This window comes from Notamacropus eugenii, chromosome 3 (assembly GCF_028372415.1).
Source record: "Notamacropus eugenii isolate mMacEug1 chromosome 3, mMacEug1.pri_v2, whole genome shotgun sequence".
NCBI lineage: Eukaryota > Metazoa > Chordata > Mammalia > Diprotodontia > Macropodidae > Notamacropus > Notamacropus eugenii.
In genome coordinates, this window is record NC_092874.1 from 42,271,323 (window position 1) to 42,294,088 (window position 22,766).

General features: G+C 42.9%; 2 protein-coding genes across 10 annotated transcripts in view; one reads left to right on the forward strand and one right to left on the reverse strand.

Annotated features, from left to right (window-relative positions):
* The window catches only part of FYCO1 (FYVE and coiled-coil domain autophagy adaptor 1), a 108,671-nt gene that overhangs the window by 54,946 nt on the left and 30,959 nt on the right, over nucleotides 1-22,766 (forward strand). For all 7 annotated transcript variants that reach the window (XR_011976610.1, XM_072651370.1, XM_072651374.1 and 4 more), the window contains one exon: nucleotides 575-716. Coding sequence is in view for 6 of the 7 variants with exons in the window: in XM_072651370.1 (XP_072507471.1) it covers nucleotides 575-716 (142 nt within the window). In the remaining variant the exon portion in view is untranslated. The remainder of the gene's footprint in view (nucleotides 1-574; nucleotides 717-22,766) is intronic.
* CXCR6 (C-X-C motif chemokine receptor 6) overlaps nucleotides 10,171-22,766 on the reverse strand; it is a 33,430-nt gene continuing 20,834 nt past the window's right edge. Inside the window, exons 1-2 of one of the 3 annotated variants that reach the window (XM_072651378.1) lie at nucleotides 16,652-17,487; nucleotides 10,171-12,921 (exon numbers count right to left, since the gene is read on the reverse strand). In XM_072651378.1, the coding sequence (XP_072507479.1) occupies nucleotides 11,876-12,901 (1,026 nt within the window). In that variant the 5' untranslated portion in view covers nucleotides 12,902-12,921; nucleotides 16,652-17,487 and the 3' untranslated portion in view covers nucleotides 10,171-11,875. Of the gene's footprint in view, nucleotides 17,488-22,766 lie in introns of those variants that run through there. The other 2 variants (XM_072651379.1, XM_072651376.1) reach the window with 2 other exon arrangements.

Below are 22,766 nucleotides of genomic sequence, written 5' to 3' on the forward strand. Positions count from 1 at the left end.
ATGTATCTATCTATAACTAAACATCAAAACATCTTTACATGCCTATATCTATGTCCATATCTAAACATTTTTATATCTCTCGATATCTAAACATCTTTATATATCTGTATCTATTGTGGTTTAGTCATTTTGCGGTCATGTCCCACTCGTTGTGAACTCTTTTTGAAGTTTTCTTGGGAAAGATCCAGTTCATTTTATAAATGAGGAAACTGAGGCAAGCAAGATGAAGTAACTTGCCCAGGGTCATACAGAGGTCAGACTTTCACTCAAGAACATGAGTCAGCACTCTGTGCGCCATGGTGCCACCAAGCACCAGTATTGCTCTCTGAGCATCTTCATGTACAAATGTCTTTATATCTCTCTCCATAGATATGTATTTATGTACACACACACACATGCACATGTCAAGTCCTGTTAAAGTGCTTACCGTCAGCTTCCTATGCACCATTTCCAGCGCTAGCTTCCTCCAAGGCATGACCAAGTGGAGGTAAGAAGGGAAGCCTCCTCATGCTGTCTCTAATGGTCCTTGTCCCTCTTCTCATTCTCACATGTGGTGATGACGGTGGTGATGCAGTGGCAACTCCGGACTCCCGACCCCCAGATGATGCTGTGTTTGACATCATCACTGATGAGGAATTGTGTCAGATACAGGAATCTGGTTCCCTTCCTGAAACACCCACCGAAACAGATTCGCTTGACCAAAGTGTGGCTGAACAGTGAGTAAACCTGCCTTGATTCCTCTGCTGCCTTCCTGTTAAGTGAGATCTGATTGAGACTGACCTGGGGAAGCAGAGCAGATGGTGGTTGGCCATTGTCATTGTGGGAGTAACTCAAAGAGGGGACCTTCAAAGAGTTTCCACCTGTTGAACCATTCTGCATCCAGCTCAGGGCCTAGCACAGAGTAGGTGCTTAACACATGCTTGTTTCATTGGCCAGTTGGTTGGGTCTGCCCCAGCACACATCCACCCAGTCACTGATTTGACTGTCTTCAGGAAAAAGGCCCCATCTGAGGCATCTACCCACAAACCCCTATGAAGTGCCCTGACCCACTTTCCCCCCTCAGAAAATGTCCTCTTGGCAAGAGAACAGAATGGCAGAACACCAACTGTTAGCTACTCTTTCAGCAGCTACCTCAAAATTAACCACTTGGAAACCCCTTTTATAATTCATTTCAACAAATATTTATTTATTAATAACTTACCTTGTGTAAATCACAGTGCAAGGCATAGAGAGAGAGAGACAGAAACAAAGCATTTCTTGCCCTCCAGGAATTTATATTCCCTTGGGGAAATCCAATGCATAAATAGGCAAGAAAATACTAGGCATTTTGAGAAAGGGGTATACACTCACTGCCCGAGGAGCAGAGATCAAGGAAGTATTCACATTTCAGATGGCTTATAAGCTGAGCCTTTAATGAAGATAAAGATTATAATAGGTGGAGATGTTAGCTTTGGCGAAAGCACAGAGAGTGATGGCGGAGTTCCAACTGACCAGTTTGAATCGTACATAAAGTTCCTGAAGGGGAGTAATATGAAGGAAATATGGAAAGTTAAATTGAATTTAGATGATAGGCTTCAGTTGCCAAGCTGATACATTTCTATTTTATTGTCCTAGAAGTAATAGGGGGACACTGAGGGTTTTTGAGAGTTGAGGGAGACATTGGTTATATGCCTTAGGAAGATTATTTTTGTAGCTAAATGGAAAATGGATCAGGTGGAGAAGAGATTGATTAAGAGGTCATTAGAATTCTCCAGATAAATGTCGATGAGGTCGTGAACCAAGGGAACAGTTGAAGAAGTTCCAAGAAGAAAACAAATAGAAGATGGGGCTGCCACCCCCACAGTAAGACTTGGCAAGCGGATCAGACTGAGGGGGTGTAGGAGAAAGAAGGGCCAAGGCTGACTCTGGTCTCGTAATGGAAATTGTAGCTGAGCCCTCAACAGAATTAGGGCAGTTTTGAGTTGGGATGGAGTTAACGGGGAAGATAACTGCTTCATTTTGGACATGATGGGTTTGAAATACCTGTCAAGAGGAGATGGTGGTGGACGTGGAACTGACAGGGGAGAGATCAGCGTTAGCCGTTTAGATCCTTGAGATGGTTGTTACCCCAGTGGAGGCTGATGAGATTGCCACAAGAGAACTCAGCACAAAGGCTTGGGGTGCACTCCTTGAGAAGGATTGCTAATATGACTGAATATCCTCATCTGTAAAAGGAGGAAATCAAACTCATTGAAGTTAATAGAAGGGTCATCAGGAAGGGAAAAAAATAACAAGTAATCAAATGTTTATAGAGAGCTTGTTGTGTGTTGGGCATTGTACCAGGTACGGGGGATGCGAAGGAAAGCTAAAAACAGTCCCTGCCCTGAGGAGTGTGACATCTAATGGGGGAGACAATGGGTAAATAACAGTCTAAACAAGGTAGAGACAAGACAGAGTGAATCTGATCTCCAAGGGAAGGCACAAAGCTTGAGGAGAACCAGGAGAACTTCTTGCAGCTGGGATTGTAGCTGGGACTTGAAGGAAGCCAGGAGGCAGAGATGAAGAGGAAGGGCATTCTAGGCATGGGGCACAGCCAGAGGAGATGCCCAGGGTCAGGAGACGGCAAGTCACATATGAGAAATGACAAGGAAGCCAGCATCGCTGGATTGCCAACTATATGGAGGGGAGATGTAGAAGAAAAGTAGGCTAAAAAGATTAGGAGAGTTTTGAAAGAAAAGTGAAGGTTTGGTATTTGATCCTGGAGGTGATAGGGAGCCATTGTGGTTTATTGAGTAGGGGAGTGACATGATCAGACCTGAGCTTTAGGAAAATCACTTTGATGGCTAGACAGACTGCAGGGACTTGAGGCAGGAAGACCCACCAGTGGCTATTGCAGTTTGCCTAAGTTTATATTGCAGTGGCATTTGTATTGCAATAATAAGTAAGTTTACCTTTCGACACCAGCTCTTTTTGTCCCTTAGTTTGTCCTAACAAAATTTCCAAAAAACAGTCTTGCAAGGGCTAGATTTCTAATTCATGTTAGGTGCTTCCTACAGGAAAATGCCATAAAAACTCCACCCGTTTTTGTGCTCTAGAGCAATGAAGGCAATAGGTCAGTTTCACTTCTTTTGCATATTTTGGAGCCCAGATGACCTTCCTGCACCTCTCTCTGTTTCATCTGTTTGCTGCCACCTAGTTAGTGGGCTGATCTAAATATAGCTTCCGCCAGCAAGTGTGTGTGTGTGGTTCAGAAGATGCACAGAACATGCTGTTTCAGAGTCTTTTTCCTTTGTAAACCATATTGTTTGACCTATTTTCCCTGTAGTAGAGGATTTCTTTCTTTTTTGAAGTTAGAGTCCCATCATTTTTGCGTTATGCATTGCTGTAGAGTTTGATGCATCTTTCGGGTGTTTGTGCCAAGGATATGAATCTTAGTGCAACAGGTAAACCCCCTTTGCGCCTCCCTGTCCCTTTGCTCATTCCAGCTTCTGTGACCCTTCCCCTGGAATGCCCTTTGTCCTCTCAGCCTTTGGAGGTCCTGCTCAGCCACCCCTTGAAGTCAGATCCCCCAGCCCTCAGTGGTCTCTCCCTCCTAGGAAGCCCTATATCCATCTTGCTGCTAATCCTCTGCTGTCTTTTATTGTTAATTAATTTACCTATTTATTTCATTTCTCCCAAACTAAATGGTGAACACTTTGGGGGCAGGCATTGTGGTGTCATAATGCTTTCACGTCATTCGGGGTACCCAGCACCTAACAGATGATCAGGAAGCAGTTGTTGATACTAAATGTTGACAATATAGTGAGACAGTGATAAATTGCATTTTATATTCCACTTATTCTACAAAGGGATGATGTCATACTAGATAGATAGGGAGTCTGAAGAGACCTGGATTCAAATCCTATTTTTGTCACCTACTAGCTGTGTGTCCATATGAAAGGCCTTTCTCTTCCCCCCACCTGTTTCCTGGAATATAAAATGAGGCCGATACTATTTGTACTCCTGACTTCACAGGGCTCTTGTGAGGAAGATATCGTATAAATCTTTGAGCTCCAGTAAAATATGAGCTCTTATTTTCCAGTAGAATTTACAAGTGGGGCAGGGGGATATTTTTAGTCATGAGAACTTCTTGGCTGCTCCCCGAAATGACATTAACTGAGAAGGAACCTCCATGGAACAGATCACAAGGGCCATATGAAATGTGCTTTATTGAAACCCTCCCAGTGTCCTAATGGAACAGAAAGTGTTTGACCACTGACGGAAACATGTAGTCACTTATTAGAAATGGGAACCATTCCAGGGAAAGGAAAGTGCCGGTATGATTATCACTTTCCTCCAAGGCAGAACCAGGAGAGACCACTTTCAGAACTGAAGGCTGTTTCAGAACTTCACCTGTTTTGCCAGCAAACTCTCCCAGAGTTCTGGCTATAAAGTGATCTCCAGACTGGAGAAATGAATGTCATCCATTTTCTTCCAGAAGCTAACATGAAGCCTGGACCGCCCTCCTCGAGGGTTTTTTTTCTTTTTAAAGACTTGGACCAATAGGGAATAGGAGCTAGGGAAATGTGGCAGATGTAATCAGCTAGAGCTTTGTAAGACTTTGTGCATATTTAGGGACTAAATTAACAGAGTAAAGGGGCAAAGTAAAATTGTGATAGATTAAAAACGGCTTCAGTTGTGGGAATTGGGCAGATTCTCTAAGAAAATGAGGAAAGGCCAGGTTGGATTCTGAAACGAGGCTTTGGAGTAGTTTTGAATATTCAGTATCCAAGTCAATTCAATGAGCATTTTTAAGTGTCTTTTCTGTGCCGGGCAAATTCAGCTGTTCTTTATTTGTATGTTTTGTTGATGCTGTTGGAAAAGTCGATTGTGTCGAGATCCCTTTGCCAACATTTACACAGGTCAGCAAACCTGAAGTCCCTTCTCTGAGTCTTCCTTTGATTCTTCATCATGGAGTGAAGATGACTCTGGGTTCTCAAAGGCCATGGAGGGATATGAGGGCTAGGGTGGAACGGTAGGGATTGTAGACCATGGCAGATCTTAGGCTGGTGTTCAGTCATTTCACCCATATCTGACTCCTCATAACCCCATTTGAGGTTTTCTTGGCAAAGATGCTGGAGTGGTTTGCCATTTTCTTCTCCATCTCATTTTATAAATGAGGAAGCTGAGGCAAACAGGGTTCAGTGACTTGCCCAGGGTCACATAGCTAATATGTGTCTGAGGATGTATTTGAAATCAGGTCTTTCTGACTCTAGGCCTGACGATTGATCCGCCATACACCGTGCCTCCTATGGCTGATGCTACCAGTCCAGAAAGACTTCGAGTTGGGAGGGGGCCTGGTAACAGAGTAGATGTGTGTTGTCTAAGAATGAGCTGTACTAAATTCTAAGAGGCTCACCCCTAGGTGGGTATAAGGAATTAATTTGGGGGGAAGGCAGTGGGGTAGATGCAATCTACTAAGATATGGATGGGCTGTTATCTGTATCAATAAAGGGTATGCCCACACCAACATAATTATGAGTCCTTTAAGTAGAAGCATTTGCATGACACTGTGCTGGAGATGCAAAGCTAAGATAAAGCCTATGCTCTGCTCTCAAGCAATTTATAATCTCTTCCTGCTCCTCTCCTTACGTGTTAAGAAAAATTACCCACTCAGCTCCTCTTTTCATGGATCTCCCCACTGTCTATGTCCCTGCAGTCAGAGCTGCACACAGCTGGGCTTCACTGAAACCCACCTGCCCCCTGGATGCCCCTCTAAGGAAAAGCAGGAAGATGGATGTAGGACTGACCTCAGAAGTACACATATGACTCCAAGAGAGCCCAGGCCCATGTACCCATAAGTCACCCAGTCATCCAGACTCAATTTTCAATGATCACTAATCACCACAGCCTTGACAGGACTTCCTTCTTTTGTTGGAAGAAGCATCCTGGAGCTTTGAAGGCCACTCCCCCAGCCTTGGTCCATCCCTCCCCACAACTCTCCCCAGTGGAGTCAGGCCTGAGTTTAATGAACACAAGTCTGTAGTCTCTTCCTGTTTCATCATCTGGAGCAGGACCTTTGATCTCCTTCTGCCTCATTTCCTTCTCAATAAAATTCTCTGCCCTCTTTTTTTAGACTCAGCACTACCTAGAATACTGATTAAATCTCATTTGTAAAATGATTTAAACATATCTGAGGTAAAAATCTCAACATGATTATATGGGGGTTTTTTTTGCTCTGTCATCACACCTGGACTATCTCCCACTTTCCTCTGATAGGAATCACTCCTGGTTTGGCATTAAGAAGCTGGAAAGCAGCCTCTCATTTTAGTGACTAAGACCATAGCTGTCCAGGAACACTGTCCTTGGGCTCCCCAGCACCCAGCATCTCTGCCACTGATGTTGAGTTCAGACGGAAAGAGCATCCCATACCATGTGCGGCAGGGAAGCATTTTTCTCCTTTGGCTATCATCAGGCAGTTATGAGTGGGTGCATACAGGTGGCAGAGAGGGGATGGCATATTTCATGAAGGAGTCATTAAGCCAGATCTTCACTGAGGCCCATGATGCCCATCAGAGCTTTGGGAGAGAGAAAAAAACCCAAAAGTTTGGCGCTTTTGGGCCACATGGTCAGAGTGAGTCTGAGTATTGAGCCTGGAAGAAAACATCTGATCCATGGCATTGGAATGGCTTAAACCAGCTCAGCAAGTTTGAATTAGCCCATGCCCATAGTCCAAGCAATAAAGCTATGGAGATACTCATGGGTATGCACACGTGATCTACACACACGTGTGTGTGTGTGTGTGTGTGTATGTGTGTGTGTAGTATATAAAAGCAATAAGGCTTATTATATAAGGTTTTATATAAATAGAATCTAGGTATTAGTGGTTTGCTTTTGATGGTGGCTTACTCCAGGTTTAGAGCTTTTTATTTGGGTTCTAATTCATTTCCTTCTAAGCACTTGATTGGAATAGGAAGCATGTTGTCTGCCTACTTCCATCTTAGTCAGTCGATCAATAGGCATTTATTACTGGGCTGGGGAGGATGCAAAGAAAGGCCTGATCCCTGTCCCTGCCGTCTAGGTTTGTGATCACATTCAAGTTGGAGAAATAGCGTGCAAGTAAGTTTGTCTGTACAAGGTATGTGCTGTAGTTGGAAGGTAAGCTCAGAGAGAATGCACTTGGAGCTAGCTTCCTGCTGAAGATTGTATTTCAGCTGAGTCTGGGGCAGTTAAGTGGTACAGTGGATAGAATTCTGGGCCTAAAGTCAGGAAAAACTGAGTTCAAATCCAGCCTCAGACACTTACTAGCTATGGGATCCTAGGGCAAGTCACTTAACCTCTGTCTGCCTCAGTTTCCTCATCTGTAAAATGGGGATAATAAAAGGAACTCCCTCCCAGGGTGGTTGTGAGGACCGAATAAGAAAATATTTTTAAAGCATTCAGTATGATGCCTGGCACATAGTAGGTGTTTTAATAGATGCTTGTTTCCTTCCTCCCTTTCTTGAAGAAAGTTAGAGGAGATGAGAAGCAGAGTTATGAGGAGGGAAAGTATTCCAAGTGTGAGAGGCAAAGACACAGAACTGGGAGGTAGTGGGTGGTGTCTAAAGGACAACAGATAAGCTAGGGCCTTGAATGCTAGAGTATGTGGGTGGGTGGGTGGGTGTAAAATCTAAGAAAATCAGAAAGGTAGGAAAGACTAGTCTGGGGAGGAGTTTAAAAGGTGGCAGAGGACAGAAGACTTTCTGTTTGGTCCTGGGGTAGCAGGTTACAAAACCCACTCTTAGAGGGCAGGAGCAAGTGCTTGTAAGGTTTTTTGAGGTGGGGGCTTGCATGCTTCAGTTGTTTGACGGGGCCCCCAGTAGCCCAGCAGGCACCAAACTCCTTGATCATGGCGCTTCACCTTAGGTACAGATAGAACCCTGGGCACAGTGAGCACCAGCTGAGCCAGGAAAGTCCTGCCCCTGCTCCCTCTCAGGGCTGGTCTCCTCTGCCACAGGGCTTATCCTTCATGAGGGTTACCCCTTCCCCCTGCTCTCTCTCTCTGTTTGCCTCATGCCTCAAAAATGAGAACAGGATAGGGTGAACATGGTAAGGTTTCTGAAAGTCACGTCAGTGTGGTGGTGTTCACCGCAGTGTGGGCAGAGAACAGTCACACTTGGCATTTCTGGGAGCTCTTGGTGACTGGAGAAGAAAGCGAGGAGTAGGAAGGAAGTCTGGCTGTGGTGCTGATGGCCTCTTTAATCAGAAAAGAAGATGGTGCCAGGATAACTGCCCATGATACCTGTGTGTCCTTGGCATGTTCTCTGACCTAGTACTGGTCCCTCCAGTCTCACCACTGCTACCACATATGGTCTTCTGGATCTCTACTCAGGGCTTTGAAAGTGCAAAAGGGACTGCTGGTGTTGGAGACCTGGTCCCTCAGCTCCATGCTTGAGGTCATGTGGCAGAGGAAGAGAAGGAGAGAGAAAAGGGAGGGAGGGAGAGATGGAAGGAGAAAAGGAAAAAAGAAGAGAAGGGGAAAGGAAGAGAGGAAGAAAGGGAAGAAGGAAGGGAAAGGAAAGAAGAAAAGGGGGAAAGGGAAGAGAAACAAAGGAAGAAAGGGAAGGGGAGGAGAGAAGGAAAGGAGGGAGGGAGGGAAAGAAGGGAGGAATTATTAAGCTTCTGTGTGCCAAGCACTGTGCTAAGCACTTTACAATATTTTCTCATTTTAAACATACAGCAACCCCAGAAGGAAGGTACTACCTCTGTTTTACAGTTGAGGAAACTTAGACAAACAGAGATTTAAGTGACTTGCCCAGGGTCACCCAGCTAGTCAGCATCTGAGGCAGCATTTGAGCTCAGGTCTTCCTGACTCCAGGCCCAGCACTCCCTCCACTGCACCACCAGCTGCCTCTAACCAGAGCCTAGGTAAGAAGTCAATCCCTCGGATGTCTGTTGTCAGAGACATTGTAGGGAAGCATTGTGCACTTCTGGCTCCCAGGCTTTCCAGCTGAGTTCAGGTCAGCTCAAACAAACTTTTCTTGAGAGTCTGCACTGCGCTGGGTCCTGAGGGCGCACAGAGCTGGGATAAGACATGTTCTCTGCAGTAATGAAACTTCTGCTCCAGGAGAGGGGAATGAGAAGATGCACCAATAAATAACTGGCATTACAGAAGGAGAGCAGTAGAGAGGCCCTATATAAGGGCCAAGGGGGAAGGTTGTTCCTGATGGGGCTTCATGGGAAAGGTGGCACTGGACATTACAGGCGCAGGACCAGAGGCAGAGGAGCTGGGAAGCAGAAGGAGGAGTCCAGTTCAGCAGGAACCTGGAGTATGTGAAAATATCTGAGATCAGGCTAGAAAGGCAGGATGGGGCCAGATTGTAGAAGGCCTTGAATGCCACACAAAGGAATTTGAACTCAACTGGGCAGGCAGCAAAGCCTCTGTGTGAAATTTGTGATATCTCCAAGATCCCCTGATCCACAGGCACTAATCCCAGCCCTTTTTTATTGTTACCTCTCCCAGGGGTATCTACATTTTAATTCTTCCTTTTCACTGTGGAATGAAAAGCTTTGTCCCCTGTTAAATTCATATGGGGTACTGGAAAAAGGGAGAGAAAGTTTGTATTGCAGGGGTGAGGAGACCAGAGACCAGGGGGACTCAGGGGATCCCCCAGTGACAGTCCCTGGAAAAATGTCATAGGAAGTTGCCTGCTCTGCCTGTGCAGAGTGGCAGCCCTGTTTTGTCAGTTCCCCAGCACAACCTGCCTCATAACCAGACAGCTGTTCACCACTCGCCCAACTGCCTGCTGGTCCAAGCCCCTGAGGTTACCACTAGAACCCCCTTGTGCACAAGTGGTTCCATCTTGACTTGATTAGACTGTACTGCTTAGTAATTATTGGGGATGGGAAAGGTGAAGAAAACATGACTGAATTCTTTTTCCCCCATTGATGAGGAAGGATGAGGGTGGGGATGGGAAGTGTTTGCAGGGCTCTCTATGTGGGCCTTTCCCGTCACTGAGAGATGTTTGAAGAGGTGGGAAGAAATATTTGGGATTGTGGGAAAGGAGGGAAACACATCCTATGCTAGTTGAGTCTAAATTTCTTTAACTGACCACTTGATATCTTCAGTGCCTCTCCCTTATGGCATACACATGGACTGTGTGACCCTGGACAAGTCATATGACACCCAGCTGCCTCAGTTCTCTCATCAGTAAAATGGGGATAATAACAGCATCTCTTCAAAAAATTATTTATTTATTTCTAGTTTTCAGCATTTGCTTTTATAAGATTTTGAGTTCTAAATTTCCACCCCACTCCCTTCATCCCTCCCTTCCCCTAAGACAGCTTGCAGTCTGATATAGGCTACATAAGTACAGTCATATTAAACATTTCCACATTGGTCACGTTGTGAAAGAAGAATCAGAACAAAAGGGAAAAACCATGAGAAAGAAAAACAAACAACAACAAAATAGAAACCTCTGGATGTGTTCAGTATTGTCCCTCAGGAGTCTTTCGGAATCATCGCATTGTTCAGAAGAGCTAAGTCTAACAAAGTCAGTCATCACACAGCGTAACAACATCTGTTCTGCAGGGCTCTTAGGAGGATCAACTGAGATACTTGTAAAATGCTCTGCAAACCTTAAAGGATTATCTGTAAATGCTATCATACTGATGTACTGAGACATGGATAAGCCAGTAAATACATGTATTTTTAAGTTAAAAGTATACCATTTAAAGACACGCTTCAGCCAGTTTTCCTCATTTTAAAGATTAAACAAATGCCCTCATTTCATTAAATAACATGTTGGGGGCCTGACATCATGGCAGCCAAATGGTTTTGCTAAGCTAGGCACAGCTTCCATTTCAGTAGAATCTAAGTCTCCTGTACACCGAGCTGCAAAGCCCTCGAAAAACACCCCAAATCATCCTTTCCCGGGATGTTTCAGTCACTCTGGGAAAAAATAAAAAATAAAGGATTTATAAAGAAATCATAGTTCGTAGTTCAGAACAAAACAAAACAACACAACCCTTTGTTATGATCTGGCCATAATAATGAAAAGATGCTTTTCACATACCTAGGATAAGCATTTTAAATCTAATTTTATGTACAAGAAATATAGCAGGTTCACAAATTACCCTTAAATTCCACTTAGAAAACAAACAACACAACACATCACTTTGAACAAGATATATGAATTCTCTTCTAACTATAAAGTTGGTCTTAGACCTGCCCACGTTTATCAGAATGGACCACTCCATTGCCAAGACAGTCTAGGTCTTTCCTTCCTGCCGCATGCTAACTCTTGTGAGCATGGAAATGGAATCACAGGGGGTTTAGGGCAGAGTATAAAAGGAGACAAGAAGATGTCTGTTTTTAGGCCAATGGCCTGATGCCTCTTAGTTGTCCTCCATTTCCTTTCGTTCCCAGAGGTCTGGATCACTCTTCGTTTCCATGGTCTGTGCTAAACCATGGAGTCCATAGTTTTACTGGTGGTATTTTGTCGGATTCTTCCATTTCCCGAAGATAGTTCTTGAGCACAGTAGAGATACTGGGGGGATTTGAATAATTTATGTGTTCATTCACTTCACCCAGTGATTCCCAGTTCACAAAGCACATGGCACTGGGGGAATGTCCGTGCTGTATTCTGGTTTTTGTGATCACTGAGCTTAGGTCTGGGCAATAGCTGCTGTTCAAGGAAGGAATCAAGTTAGCCTGTGGTCTGTGATGATATAAGCATCCTTGATACCCAGCACAATGGTACTTATTCTCTTCTTGTTGATAATTCAGAGTTTACAAGCAAGAATCCCACTCAAGATATAGCCATTGTCTTATAAACTTCCAGAATAATTCACTTAATTGCATTCAGCATGGTGTCTGGCACACACATAGTAGGCACTTAATAGGTACTTCTTGACTTGTCTGAACTGTGGGCATGTGCTACAGCTGGTACATGCTGGTGGCCTGAGCATTGTTGGAAGCAATAAAACTTTTAGAGTTATCATCGCTGGACTGATACTGACTTATTTTCCCTGCTGCATAAGGGCATTTGAAGGCCTTCATGAGTTTCCAAAAGTTCTTTCTGAATTTCACCCCAACAAAGGCATACAGTAGAGGGTTGAGGCAAGCCCGTAAATAAGCAATGGCTTCTGTTATTACTAAGGCATAGAGGAAGCGGGGGTCCATGTCATATTCCCAATTTGTGGTGCGGATAAGTTTAATGAGATTGAAAGGCAGTTGGGTTATGACAAACACTGCCACAACTAAAAAGATAATCTTTAAAGACTTGTGCTTCTGGAATCCTTTGGCATGTATCAAGGTCTTGACAATGACTGAGTAGCAAATGATCATGGCTGTTAGAGGCAGGAAGAAACCAATCGTCATTTGGATGGTGAGGGTCACAGTAGAAATTTCTTCCTCTTCAGTATGACAAACCTGTTTGTTATTTTGAGAAACCTTGGCATACATGAACTGTGGGATGGCAACCAACAGAGAGAGCACCCAAATGATGACATACATAATCTTTCCCACAATCATCCTTTTGGCTTGATAGTTGTGGGTCTTGGTGGCCTGAACTACTGCAACAAACCTGTCAATGGTGATACAAGTGAGGAACAACATGGATGTGTAGAAATTTAAGGTGTACATCCCTAGGACAACCTTGCACATGACTTGCCCAAAGACCCACTCGTGAAGGGTGGCATAAATCCAGAATGGCAGAGTACAGATAAACAGCAAGTCAGCTATGGGTAAGTTCAGAAGAAATTGGTCAGTCAAACTCTTTGTCTTCTGGAAAAAAATATAGACCACCAGCACCAAGCAGTTCCCCACCAGGCCAAAGGAAAACACCAGCAAATATATGCAGGGTAGGAAAATCTTGCTGAATTTCAGGTAATTCTCATGCTCCTCCTTGCTGAAGTTCTCTACTGATTTCCAAACATCGGGATTGTATTCATAGTCTTCCATGTCTCTCTTTTTAGCAACACCTGAAATTAGACAATAGTTTTCCTCGTTATCTTGGAGCAATGCTACTGCCATCCTCCATCCATCTCCCAGAAATTCAATGGTGCTCATTATCGTACTTCTTATCCAAGACCAAAGAGCCACGTGGTGACTCTGGATTCATCGTTATCACCAAGATACTCAGTATCCATAATATGTACCAAACCATGCAATAACCCTTTCCCAAATGAAGAAAAGTATAATTTTTTGAGCTTTTATCTAATTTGATTTATACTGCTTCACCAGCACTCTGGACTCACCAATTAGCATGGGCTCAGCCCATAATATGAGAACATTGACAGCAGACATACTACTGCTTGAATGATAGGCACTTGATCTTTCTATCCCAAATTCAGAGTTCAGAGACAGTATATATTAGCTCTGACAAATGCAGGCAATACAAACTTTATAGTTTGAAGAGAATTCATGCATATTGTTGAAAGTGTCTTTTTTTTAGTGGAATTAAGGGTAATTTAGTTTAATTTGAGGACAGTTAAGTGGAATTAAGGGTCCATATTATAGATGTGGACACTAAGGCACAGAGGTACCCACTACCACAAAGATTAGAACACATATCTGGTATGATTTAAGGGGTGTTAGAATTTCTCCCCAACCCAAAATATGTCTCACAGTACCTAGAATTCCACCCATTGGAGATTTAATTCTTAAATCTTAAAGAGTTTTGTCTTCAAGCTTTTTCTTTTTAAACTGAAATATTCCCAGGAGTAATACCTTAAGTCTTTATCATCCAGAGGTGAGAGAATTTATCAGTCAATCAATAAACATTAAGAACCTACTATGTGCCAGGTACTGTGCTAAGCATTGGGATTTATTTAACAGATTATAAAAGTATGATGGAAATGGGATCCAGAATAGGTCATTGGGATGGGAGAGGGAGTAAAAAGCAGTGAAAGGGGTGGTAGGAAGACATCAAAGACCAAGTGTTGCCTACTTCACCATTTTGCCTTGAACTGTTACTACTTTCTGGCTTCCTATTTCTTCTCTAGAGTATTGGGCCTGAAGTCAGGAAGACCTGAGTTCAAATTCAGCCTCAGATCCTTATTAGCTAACCCTGGGCAGGTCACTTAATCTCAGTCTACTTCAGTCTCGTCATATGTAAAAAAATATGTGATAACACCATCTAGCCTCTTAGGTTCATTGTGGAGATCAAATTAGATAATACTTGTAAAAGACTTAACACAGTGCCTGGCACATAGTAGGCACTTAATAAATGCTTATTCCTTACTTCCTTTCCCCTTTCCTTTCACTCACACTCATTGTAAAATATTAGCTTTGTGCAAAATCTGTTCACTCTGAATATTCTGGTAAGGAAAGGTCCAGTAGCAGTGACATCACCTTCCTGCACCAAGGACAGCTCTTGTTCTGTTGAACTGCTCTAACAAGTGCAGCAAGTGAAGACCTGTTTTGTATGATGCCTTTTTGGTGTTTGGATCCTAGTGTTATGGAATGTTAGAGCCCAAAAGTGCCCGAGTGATTGGATACAAAAATAGAGACCCAGAATACTCATTTGCTTTGCCCCAGAATCGAACTGATATTAGTGACTGAGAGTTCAAACTCACATTTCCCATGGCTCTTTCCATTCTGTTCAGTAGGATCCTTACAGTACCCAGTATCTTGGTCTTAACTTCTTTCAAAATATTGATTGGTTTTCTCAAAATTGATTGGTTTCTCAAAATATTGACTGACTAAATGAGGATTTTGTTAACCATGCCTCCTTCTAATCCACTCTGCTGTTGCTTTTGATTTTCTTTAGATCATGAGATTTTATACTGACCAGACGTAGTATTTTAAACTCTAAGTTTCAGTCAGTCAAACAAGCAGCATTTATTAAGCTCCCAACATATACCAGGCACTTAGGTTAGTGAGATGGCTCTGAAGGAACAATTCCAACCACATATATTTTATGATGCTTTCAAGTTTTCTAAATACTTTCTTCACATTAGCCCTTGAGAAATCAGTACTATAAATACAATTATTTCCATTTTCCAAACTAGGAAACTGAGGCTTGGAGATGTTAAGTTACATACTCATGGTTGCTACTAAGTGTCTGAATCCAAGTCTCTGATTCCATGTCCAGCTTTTTCCACTAGATCTGCAGTCCAAAGACCTGAGTTTGAGTCCCAGCTTAGCCTCTTACAGCTATGTGACCATGGTCAATTCACTTTACCCCTCTTAAGACTCAGCTTTCCCATCTCAGGAAGGAAGGAAGGAAGGAGGAAGATAGAGAAAGAAAGGAAAGGAAAGAAATGGAATGAATAAAGAGAGAAAAAGAAGGAAAGAAAGTAAAGACAGAGAGAAAGAAGATATGATAGAAATTTCCTTATCCATGTCCCACAGTTTTTAGAATGACTAGTTGAGATGATGTATATAATTTTCTTTATAAACCATGAAGTGTCACATACAGACAAGCTATTCTCATTAGTGATAATGTGAGCTTTCTCTGTAATGGGAAGAATTGTCTTGTCATAGTCATGCTGTCATAGTTTCAGCTAAGCATATTGTAACAGTACAACTCATTGGCAAAAGAATATAAAATATTTGATAACAGAAGATTGAGTCAGACTGGATGTCCTTTCTTTTCCTTAGTCACAAGTAGCATTTTGTAGTGCCAAATCCCATGGGATAGTATATGTTGTTTATAATGGAACAGAACATTAATTTTTCTTTTTTCAGCAGTGATGGTCTGAGTCACCTTCAAAATTAGAACACTATTGTCATTTAACTCACTTTTGCAGAATTTTCTCCCATTTGCTGATTAAGTCTTTCCATACACTGGCATTATTTGAATTCACCCTTACTTCATAGTCATTATAATTGGCCTGTGCAGATCCATCACTAAGACTTCCCCCGACACACACACACGTTTCCCTCAAATTTGTATATGTACCTGCTTCACCTGAGAAATTGATCCCCAAAATTCTGTGCTTCAGCCCAGTGATCAGAAAGACCTTCCAGTTATGGTTGATGTCTTAGAAAATTATTCCAGTCTCCATGGTCTCCTCTTTTCATCCCCAGTACTGATATAATTGATTAGCTCTTTTTGTCTCTTTCCTCCATGCCTTTGCATAAACTGTCCCTCATAACTAGAAGGAATTCCCCCTTCATCTTCAACTCTTAGAATCTTTAATCCTTCAAGAGTCAGTCCAGGGACTGTCTCTTTTATGTAGATCTGTTCTTGACATCCCTAGCTTAGGGGTGCTTAACCTTTTCTGTGTATTGTAAACCTCTTTGGGAGCCTAGTGAAGCCTATGGACCCCTTCTCAAGGTAATATTTTTAACTACATCAAAAAAAATTCATAGGATCACAAGGAAAACCAATTATCCTGAAGTATAATTATCATTTTTTTTTTTAAAACAAGTTCTTGGACCTGAAGATTGACCCCACCCACCCTAGATGTTAATACTTTCTTTGTCCTCAGATTATCTTGTTATAACTTAATCTGTTTGTATTTTTATTGTCCTCCCACTTTTTTTTACCTCCATTGGAATGGAAGCTCATTGAGGGTGAGCCAGGTTTTATTTTTGTCTTTTTATTCCTGTTAAATTGTACTTGACTACTCCAGTGCATTCAAAAAAAGAGGAGCAGAAAGAAATAGGGAGAAGCCTCCATAGTGAGAGGAAAGACAAGGGGGCTGCATCTCCCTTTCCATTCTGCTTTATTGCTGTGGAAATAGAAAAAAAAAAGTAACTCACCAGAATCTCCTTCAGTGCTAGTGCCCAGTCAGTCTGTTGTCAGAGATGAGCTCATGATGATGCTGCCTTTACACCTCAGTAGCTGTGATCTCTCTAGGCTTCTGACAGGTTTCCTTTTATGCCAGAAGCCTTGGGTTGGCTATGGAGCTCAGAGGTGTTTACCCCTCCCACTTATCTGCCCACAGCCAATCTGAAACCAGATAAACCAAATCAAGACAGAGCCTGTGGCTCTCTACTCAGGTCAGTTAATCCTTTTTGAACTTCAGATTCCTCAGGTGTAAAATAGTAGCAGGGTAGGTGATAATAATACCCCTACCTACTTCACATCATGGCTGGTGAAACCACGTAATGTCTGTGAAAGTGTTGGTGGGCAACCACTTGTGTGCTTGGCACTGTACTAATTGCTAGAGACAGAAAGAAAGGCAGTAACATGGTCCCTGCCCTCAAGAAGTTAAAATTCTGATGGGTGAGAGTGTAAGATAATGAAAATGGATGCTCAGAGGGGAGACACTAGCAAGGATGGAGGGACAGGAAAGACTTCCTGCAGAAAATAGGAGTTGAACTGGGACTTAAGGGAAGCCGAGAGGCAGAAATGGGGAAGGGAAGGGGGTTAAGCAAGCAAGATAAACACAGATATGATCATTGGAGGAGGGAAGGAGCACCTACACATAGGAATGCTAAAGCCAAAGGAAGCTAGGGATTCTAGGATGTGGAGGAGAAAACTTTGGGGAATCCTATGCAAAGGTGGGAAATAGATGACTGTGTTTAAGAAACAGTAATTTGGCATTTGGATAGTGAGATGAGGTCATAGTGCATAGAGGGGTAGGCCTAGAGGCAGGAAGTACTCATCTTTGTGAGTTCAAATCTGACCTCAGATGCTTCCTAGCTATGTGACCCTGGGTGAGTCACTTCACCCTGTTTGCCTCAATTTCCTCATCTGTGTAATGCACTGGAGAAGGAAATGGCAAACCGCTCCAGTATCTTTGCCAAGAAAACTCCAAATGGGGTCACAGTTTGTCAGGCACAACAACAACAAAAAAATGACTCCACAACAATTATTTGCGGGAAGGGCAGTAATGTATGATAGTCCTAGAAAGGTGGATTGGAGCTAGATTGTAAAGTGTCCAACTGAGGAGGTTGCATTTTATTTAGAGGAGATGAGGGCACAGTGGGGAGAATAATGCATTTGGGATCAGATGACCTGGGTGACTGAGCACTTGCCTAATCTCCCTGGTCCTCAAGTGAAGGCACTGTGTTAAACAACTTCTGAGGTCCCTCCTGTTGCTATACCTGTGATCCCTCAGTGGCCCACCAAAGACTTCTGGGGTGGGGGGGACATATAGAGTTTTGCTGTCAAAAGAGTATTTTGACAGCAGAATCAAAGAAGAATTAGAGAGGGGAGAGATGAGAAGCTGCACCAGTGTAAGTATAGAGAAGGAATGCCTGAGAGGTCAGTTATGGAGGTTGAGTTGATAAGACTTGGTAACTGATTACATGTGCTGGGAATTGGGCTAGAGGAAGGGAGGATGAAAAAGAGGGAAAAGTCAAGGTTAACTCCAAGATTTCAAACCCGGACAACTAGAAGGATGGGAGGGAGGAAGACTGGTGCAGTAGAGAGGGTTCTAGATTTGGAGTAAGAGGACATGGGTTCAAATCCTGGTTTTCCTACTTATGACTACTTTATATCTTTGGGCAGGTCATTTAATGTTCTTGTTCTTTGTAAAAGAAGAGGGTTTGGCCTAGATGATGTTTAAGGTTCTTTTGCAGCTTTAATCTATGTTTCTAAGATTCCAGTAGGGCACTTTTAAGGATGAGTTGATTGGGAGAGGGAATAGTGAGTTCTGATTTGGGTTTATTGAATGGGAGATGTCTAATAGACAATTGGTGATATGGGATCACAGTTTAAGATAGACTTAAACAAGGCAACCTCTCTGGGCCTTTGTTTCTCTGTCTGTAAAGGGAAGAGGTGGACGAGATTACACCCACACTCCCTTCTAGCTCCAAATCTTATACCCGCAGCAAAGTGAGTTGGCCCGAATCAGGGTCAATAATCTCCAAGGGGAGTAGGATCTATTTATTGTCCAGATCTATATCTGGCCACTAGACCCATATGGCTCCAGAGGAGAAAGTGACGCTGGTGACTTTGCACAGCAAAGGTCACTTGCAAGTTGTAGCATCATCTTCCCGATGTCATGGTCCTTTTTGAGAACAAAGGACAAACCACAACAACCACAAACATAGTGATAAGTAGCAGGGCGTAGATTTGCAGCAATGAATATCAAATGTTTTTCATAGATGATTAGGTTCACGTTTGCAGGGCATGCTATTTCAAATTGCATCTCAAACTTCTTTTCAGAATATGCTATTTTGTTTCTGTCTATGGTTTCTGGTGGGTGCAGAATGGCCTTTGTGTTATTGTCATCTTTTCCTTTATATTTGAAAGTCTTTCTCTTGATTGCTTGCAAAATTATTTTTTTTGTCATTAGAATTATTAAATTAACCAATATGTGTCTTGGAGTTTGAAGTGTAGCATTTTTGTTTTTCTGGAGGAGATGTGTACGTTCTTTTGGTGTTTTGCCTTCTGTCTTCAAAAATTCTGAGCAGCTTTCCTGCATCATTTCTTGCACTCTGGTAGTCATGTTTTTTACTTGTAATGTTCCAATGCAAGGCCTATGGTCCCAAGGCCTTAGTCATCTCTGCATCACATCTTCAAGGTCAGTATGCTTTGCCTCCATAGAGAGCGTCTGTTCTTTTATTGTTTTGACCTTTCTTGTAGATTGTCCTTCATTTCAGTACATTTGTGTTCCCAGTCTGTTCTCTTTTGCTTCTTTGGAGAGACTTCTCCAAGGATTCAAGTTTTATTCTTCTAATTATTCCTGCTGTGTAAGTCACAAACACTGCCATTTGTCCCCATCTAACTTCTCTCAAGATTCTGATTTCTCACTTGAACCGTTCTTGAACGCCCTATTGAAGTTCCGTGCTCTCTGGGGAGTCCACAGGGTTCTGTATTTTATCGGTGTTGGCTCAGTTTCCTTTGTGATACAATATTTACTTAGAGACATTTGCAGTCTCTTAGATGTCTTGATGTTCACCTTCTAATTTTGGCATCTCCCTTATTAGTTTATCTGCTTATCCTCTAGGTTTTTAACTGAATTTTCTCCCTCCTAAAATATTTGGTAGTTTGGGTCTTTTTTTTTTCATTTATTTCACTGTCACTGACTTTCTGACTCCTTCTCCTTTAATGTTAGGTTTATCTCCAGGAATGGGCTTCAAAACTGTCTCAGCCTTCTCCTATACTGGGGAATTTACTTTTCACCAGCCTCAGTCCTTCCCCCAAGTAACTTCAGAGAAGGTGGGCCTGGTCTAAGCTGAATGCCGGTGCTCTTTTCTGCAGGTCCAGTTTATCCCCATGATCTGGTTCCCTGCCCCAGTGTTCCCTGTTCTTTAGTTCTCATAATGGACTAAGTCAAAGGCTATCACCTTTTTAAGGTTTAGGAGAGAGGATAATGGATGTTCAGGGCAGAGTTTCTGTCACCTTTGGGTTCTCTAACCCAGGAGCTTATCCAGGCAAAGGGTACTCTCTCCCTCCACACATGACTGGGCCACAGGATGATGGAGGCAAACAGGGGCGGTGTATTATAGCAGAAATTGCATCTGGAGGAAAAGCCCCCTGAGTGAATACAAAAGCACCAGCCCATGGGTGCCAGAGCAAGACTGACGGGGGCAGGGAAGTGCTAACTGATTCTAAGAATTCACATTCACTAATGTTAATTAACAAGGCCATTGCCTCTTTGGGCTTCTTGCTTTCTCCTTCTATGGGAACAGCTGTGATCTTCTACCTCAAGCACATAATTCCTCCTTCAGGAGGTCTCCTTAAGTTACTGGAGTCTGAAGAAATTGTTTAGTCATCCATATTGGTCATGTTGCAGAACCTAAAGAGGAACCCAGGTTCTGTGGCTCTTAACTCCATGCACTATCCTACAAGAAACTGTAGATATGGCCACTTTGCTCTGTCCCTGCCCACCGAATCCTAAAAAAGTTAGAGCTGGAAAAGATCTGAGAAGTCATCTCATCCATCACTTGTTTGACAAATGAGGAAGCTGAGAATCACAAGGGTCCCTTGAGTTGGTCAAAGTCACATGGATACGTCTGACTAAAGATAAGGACAGTGGTCTTTCTACTTCATCAGGCTGCTATCCCATAGTCACTTCTTAACCCTGACATCTCATCATAACGGTTCCTTTATGTTGTACATGCAGGTTTGCAAAGCACTTCCCATATATAATGTCATTTGATCCTCACGGTCACTCTGCAAGGTGGCTGCTTTATATACATATATCCCATTTTAGAGATGTGGGAATTAAGGCACATTGAGGCTACACAGAGAGTCAGTGTCTGAGGGGGTTTGAACTCTAATCTACCTGACACCACATCCAGCCCTCTATCCACTATTCGTGCTACACTTCATGAGACAGTAAAACTTCTATTAACCAGGTCTTGACCAACCGGAAGCCAAGTCACTGAATTATTTTTCTCCATTCAACTTTGTAGAAAAAGATCATTGATAAGTAGAAACAGTGGCATGAACTTAAACACACACATACATACACACACACCACACACACACAGACATACACATGCACACACTCACATACGCACACACATACACGCACATGCACACCACACCCACAGACATACACACTCCACACCCACTCCACAAACACACATACCACACACACACACACCGCACACACACACACTCATGCACACACATGTACACACATACTCATACTCACACACATGTGCACGTACACACACACACACACACACACACACACACACACACACACACCCCTTGTAAATGTTCAGTATTGCTTTAGTCAGGTCTCCCACAACTTTTACATCTCTGCTCTTATACAGCAATCATTGATTTCAGAATGATATTCAGCAGAATATAAGTTCCTTGGAAGCAGGGATTTTCATTTTTTTGTCTTATCCCCAGCTCCTAGTACAATGACCACTGTAGTTCATCCCTTAATAAATTCTTGTTGGTTATGTTTTGATTTTATAATTTTATTATTGTATAGAAAATGAAGATTCTGAGACTTTGCAATTTTTTTAATTATCCAAAAAAGTTTTAGTCATGTTCATCTCCAGGGAACTATACAAGCTTTTTCACAAGACTCCCCCCTCTCCTCCCTGCCAAGGCCCATCTTTTTTAACATGGGTAATCTTTTGATGATGCCACAGAATCCCAGTTTCACAGGTGAGGAAAGGGCAATGAGGAGGCAGGCACACTCATGTTGGATGTGAGAAAGCTGCAACAAACTCCTCACCAAAAATTGTTTAGGATAATGGGTGCAAAGATGGCCGTTGGGGAGCTGCATTCTTAGGAAAGGAGGTGGGTGGTCATTGAACAGGTCCCCTCTCCATTTTTCATCAGGGCCCCTGTTTGGTTTTCATCTCATGGACCATCATGGCTCCCCCATGATAAACTGATCGCCTGAAATCTAATCCCCATGCAAATTGACTCCACTTTTTTTTATTCTCACCACCTTCTCAGGTATCCCAGATGCCTCTCCCTTCCAATTGAAGGGCTAAAGAGGGAGCCTTCGGCTTCTCCCAGAGCATTCCTTTATAGAGGGCTCCATCTATGGCTCTGCTTGGCTTCCACTCTACACAACATGCTGCCTGATGGCCCCTAATCCCCACTTTTTTCAGCTTCCTTTCATGTGTTGATTTTCCCCATTAGATTGTAAGATTGTAAGGGCAAGACTGTCTTTTTTCTAGTCATATACCCAGTTCTAAGCACAGTGCCTGGTACACAGTAGGCACTTAATCTCGATTGAATTGAAACGGGATAGCTGATAATTCACTGGGGTCAGGGCTCCACTGTTATTCACAAAATATCAAGAAATCTAGATGACCCCACAGGCATTGGAGAGCATGAGCAAGAGTTGCCCAAGATGAGAAGGTGAAGACAGATTTCAATCTTCACCAGTGGAAAGAGTACCCATATTAATAAAATCACCAACCAAAGTATGGAGGTATACCGTACTTGGCACAGTACACAGAGGGCCGGGCCTAGAGTCAGGAAGACCTGAGTTCAGATGTG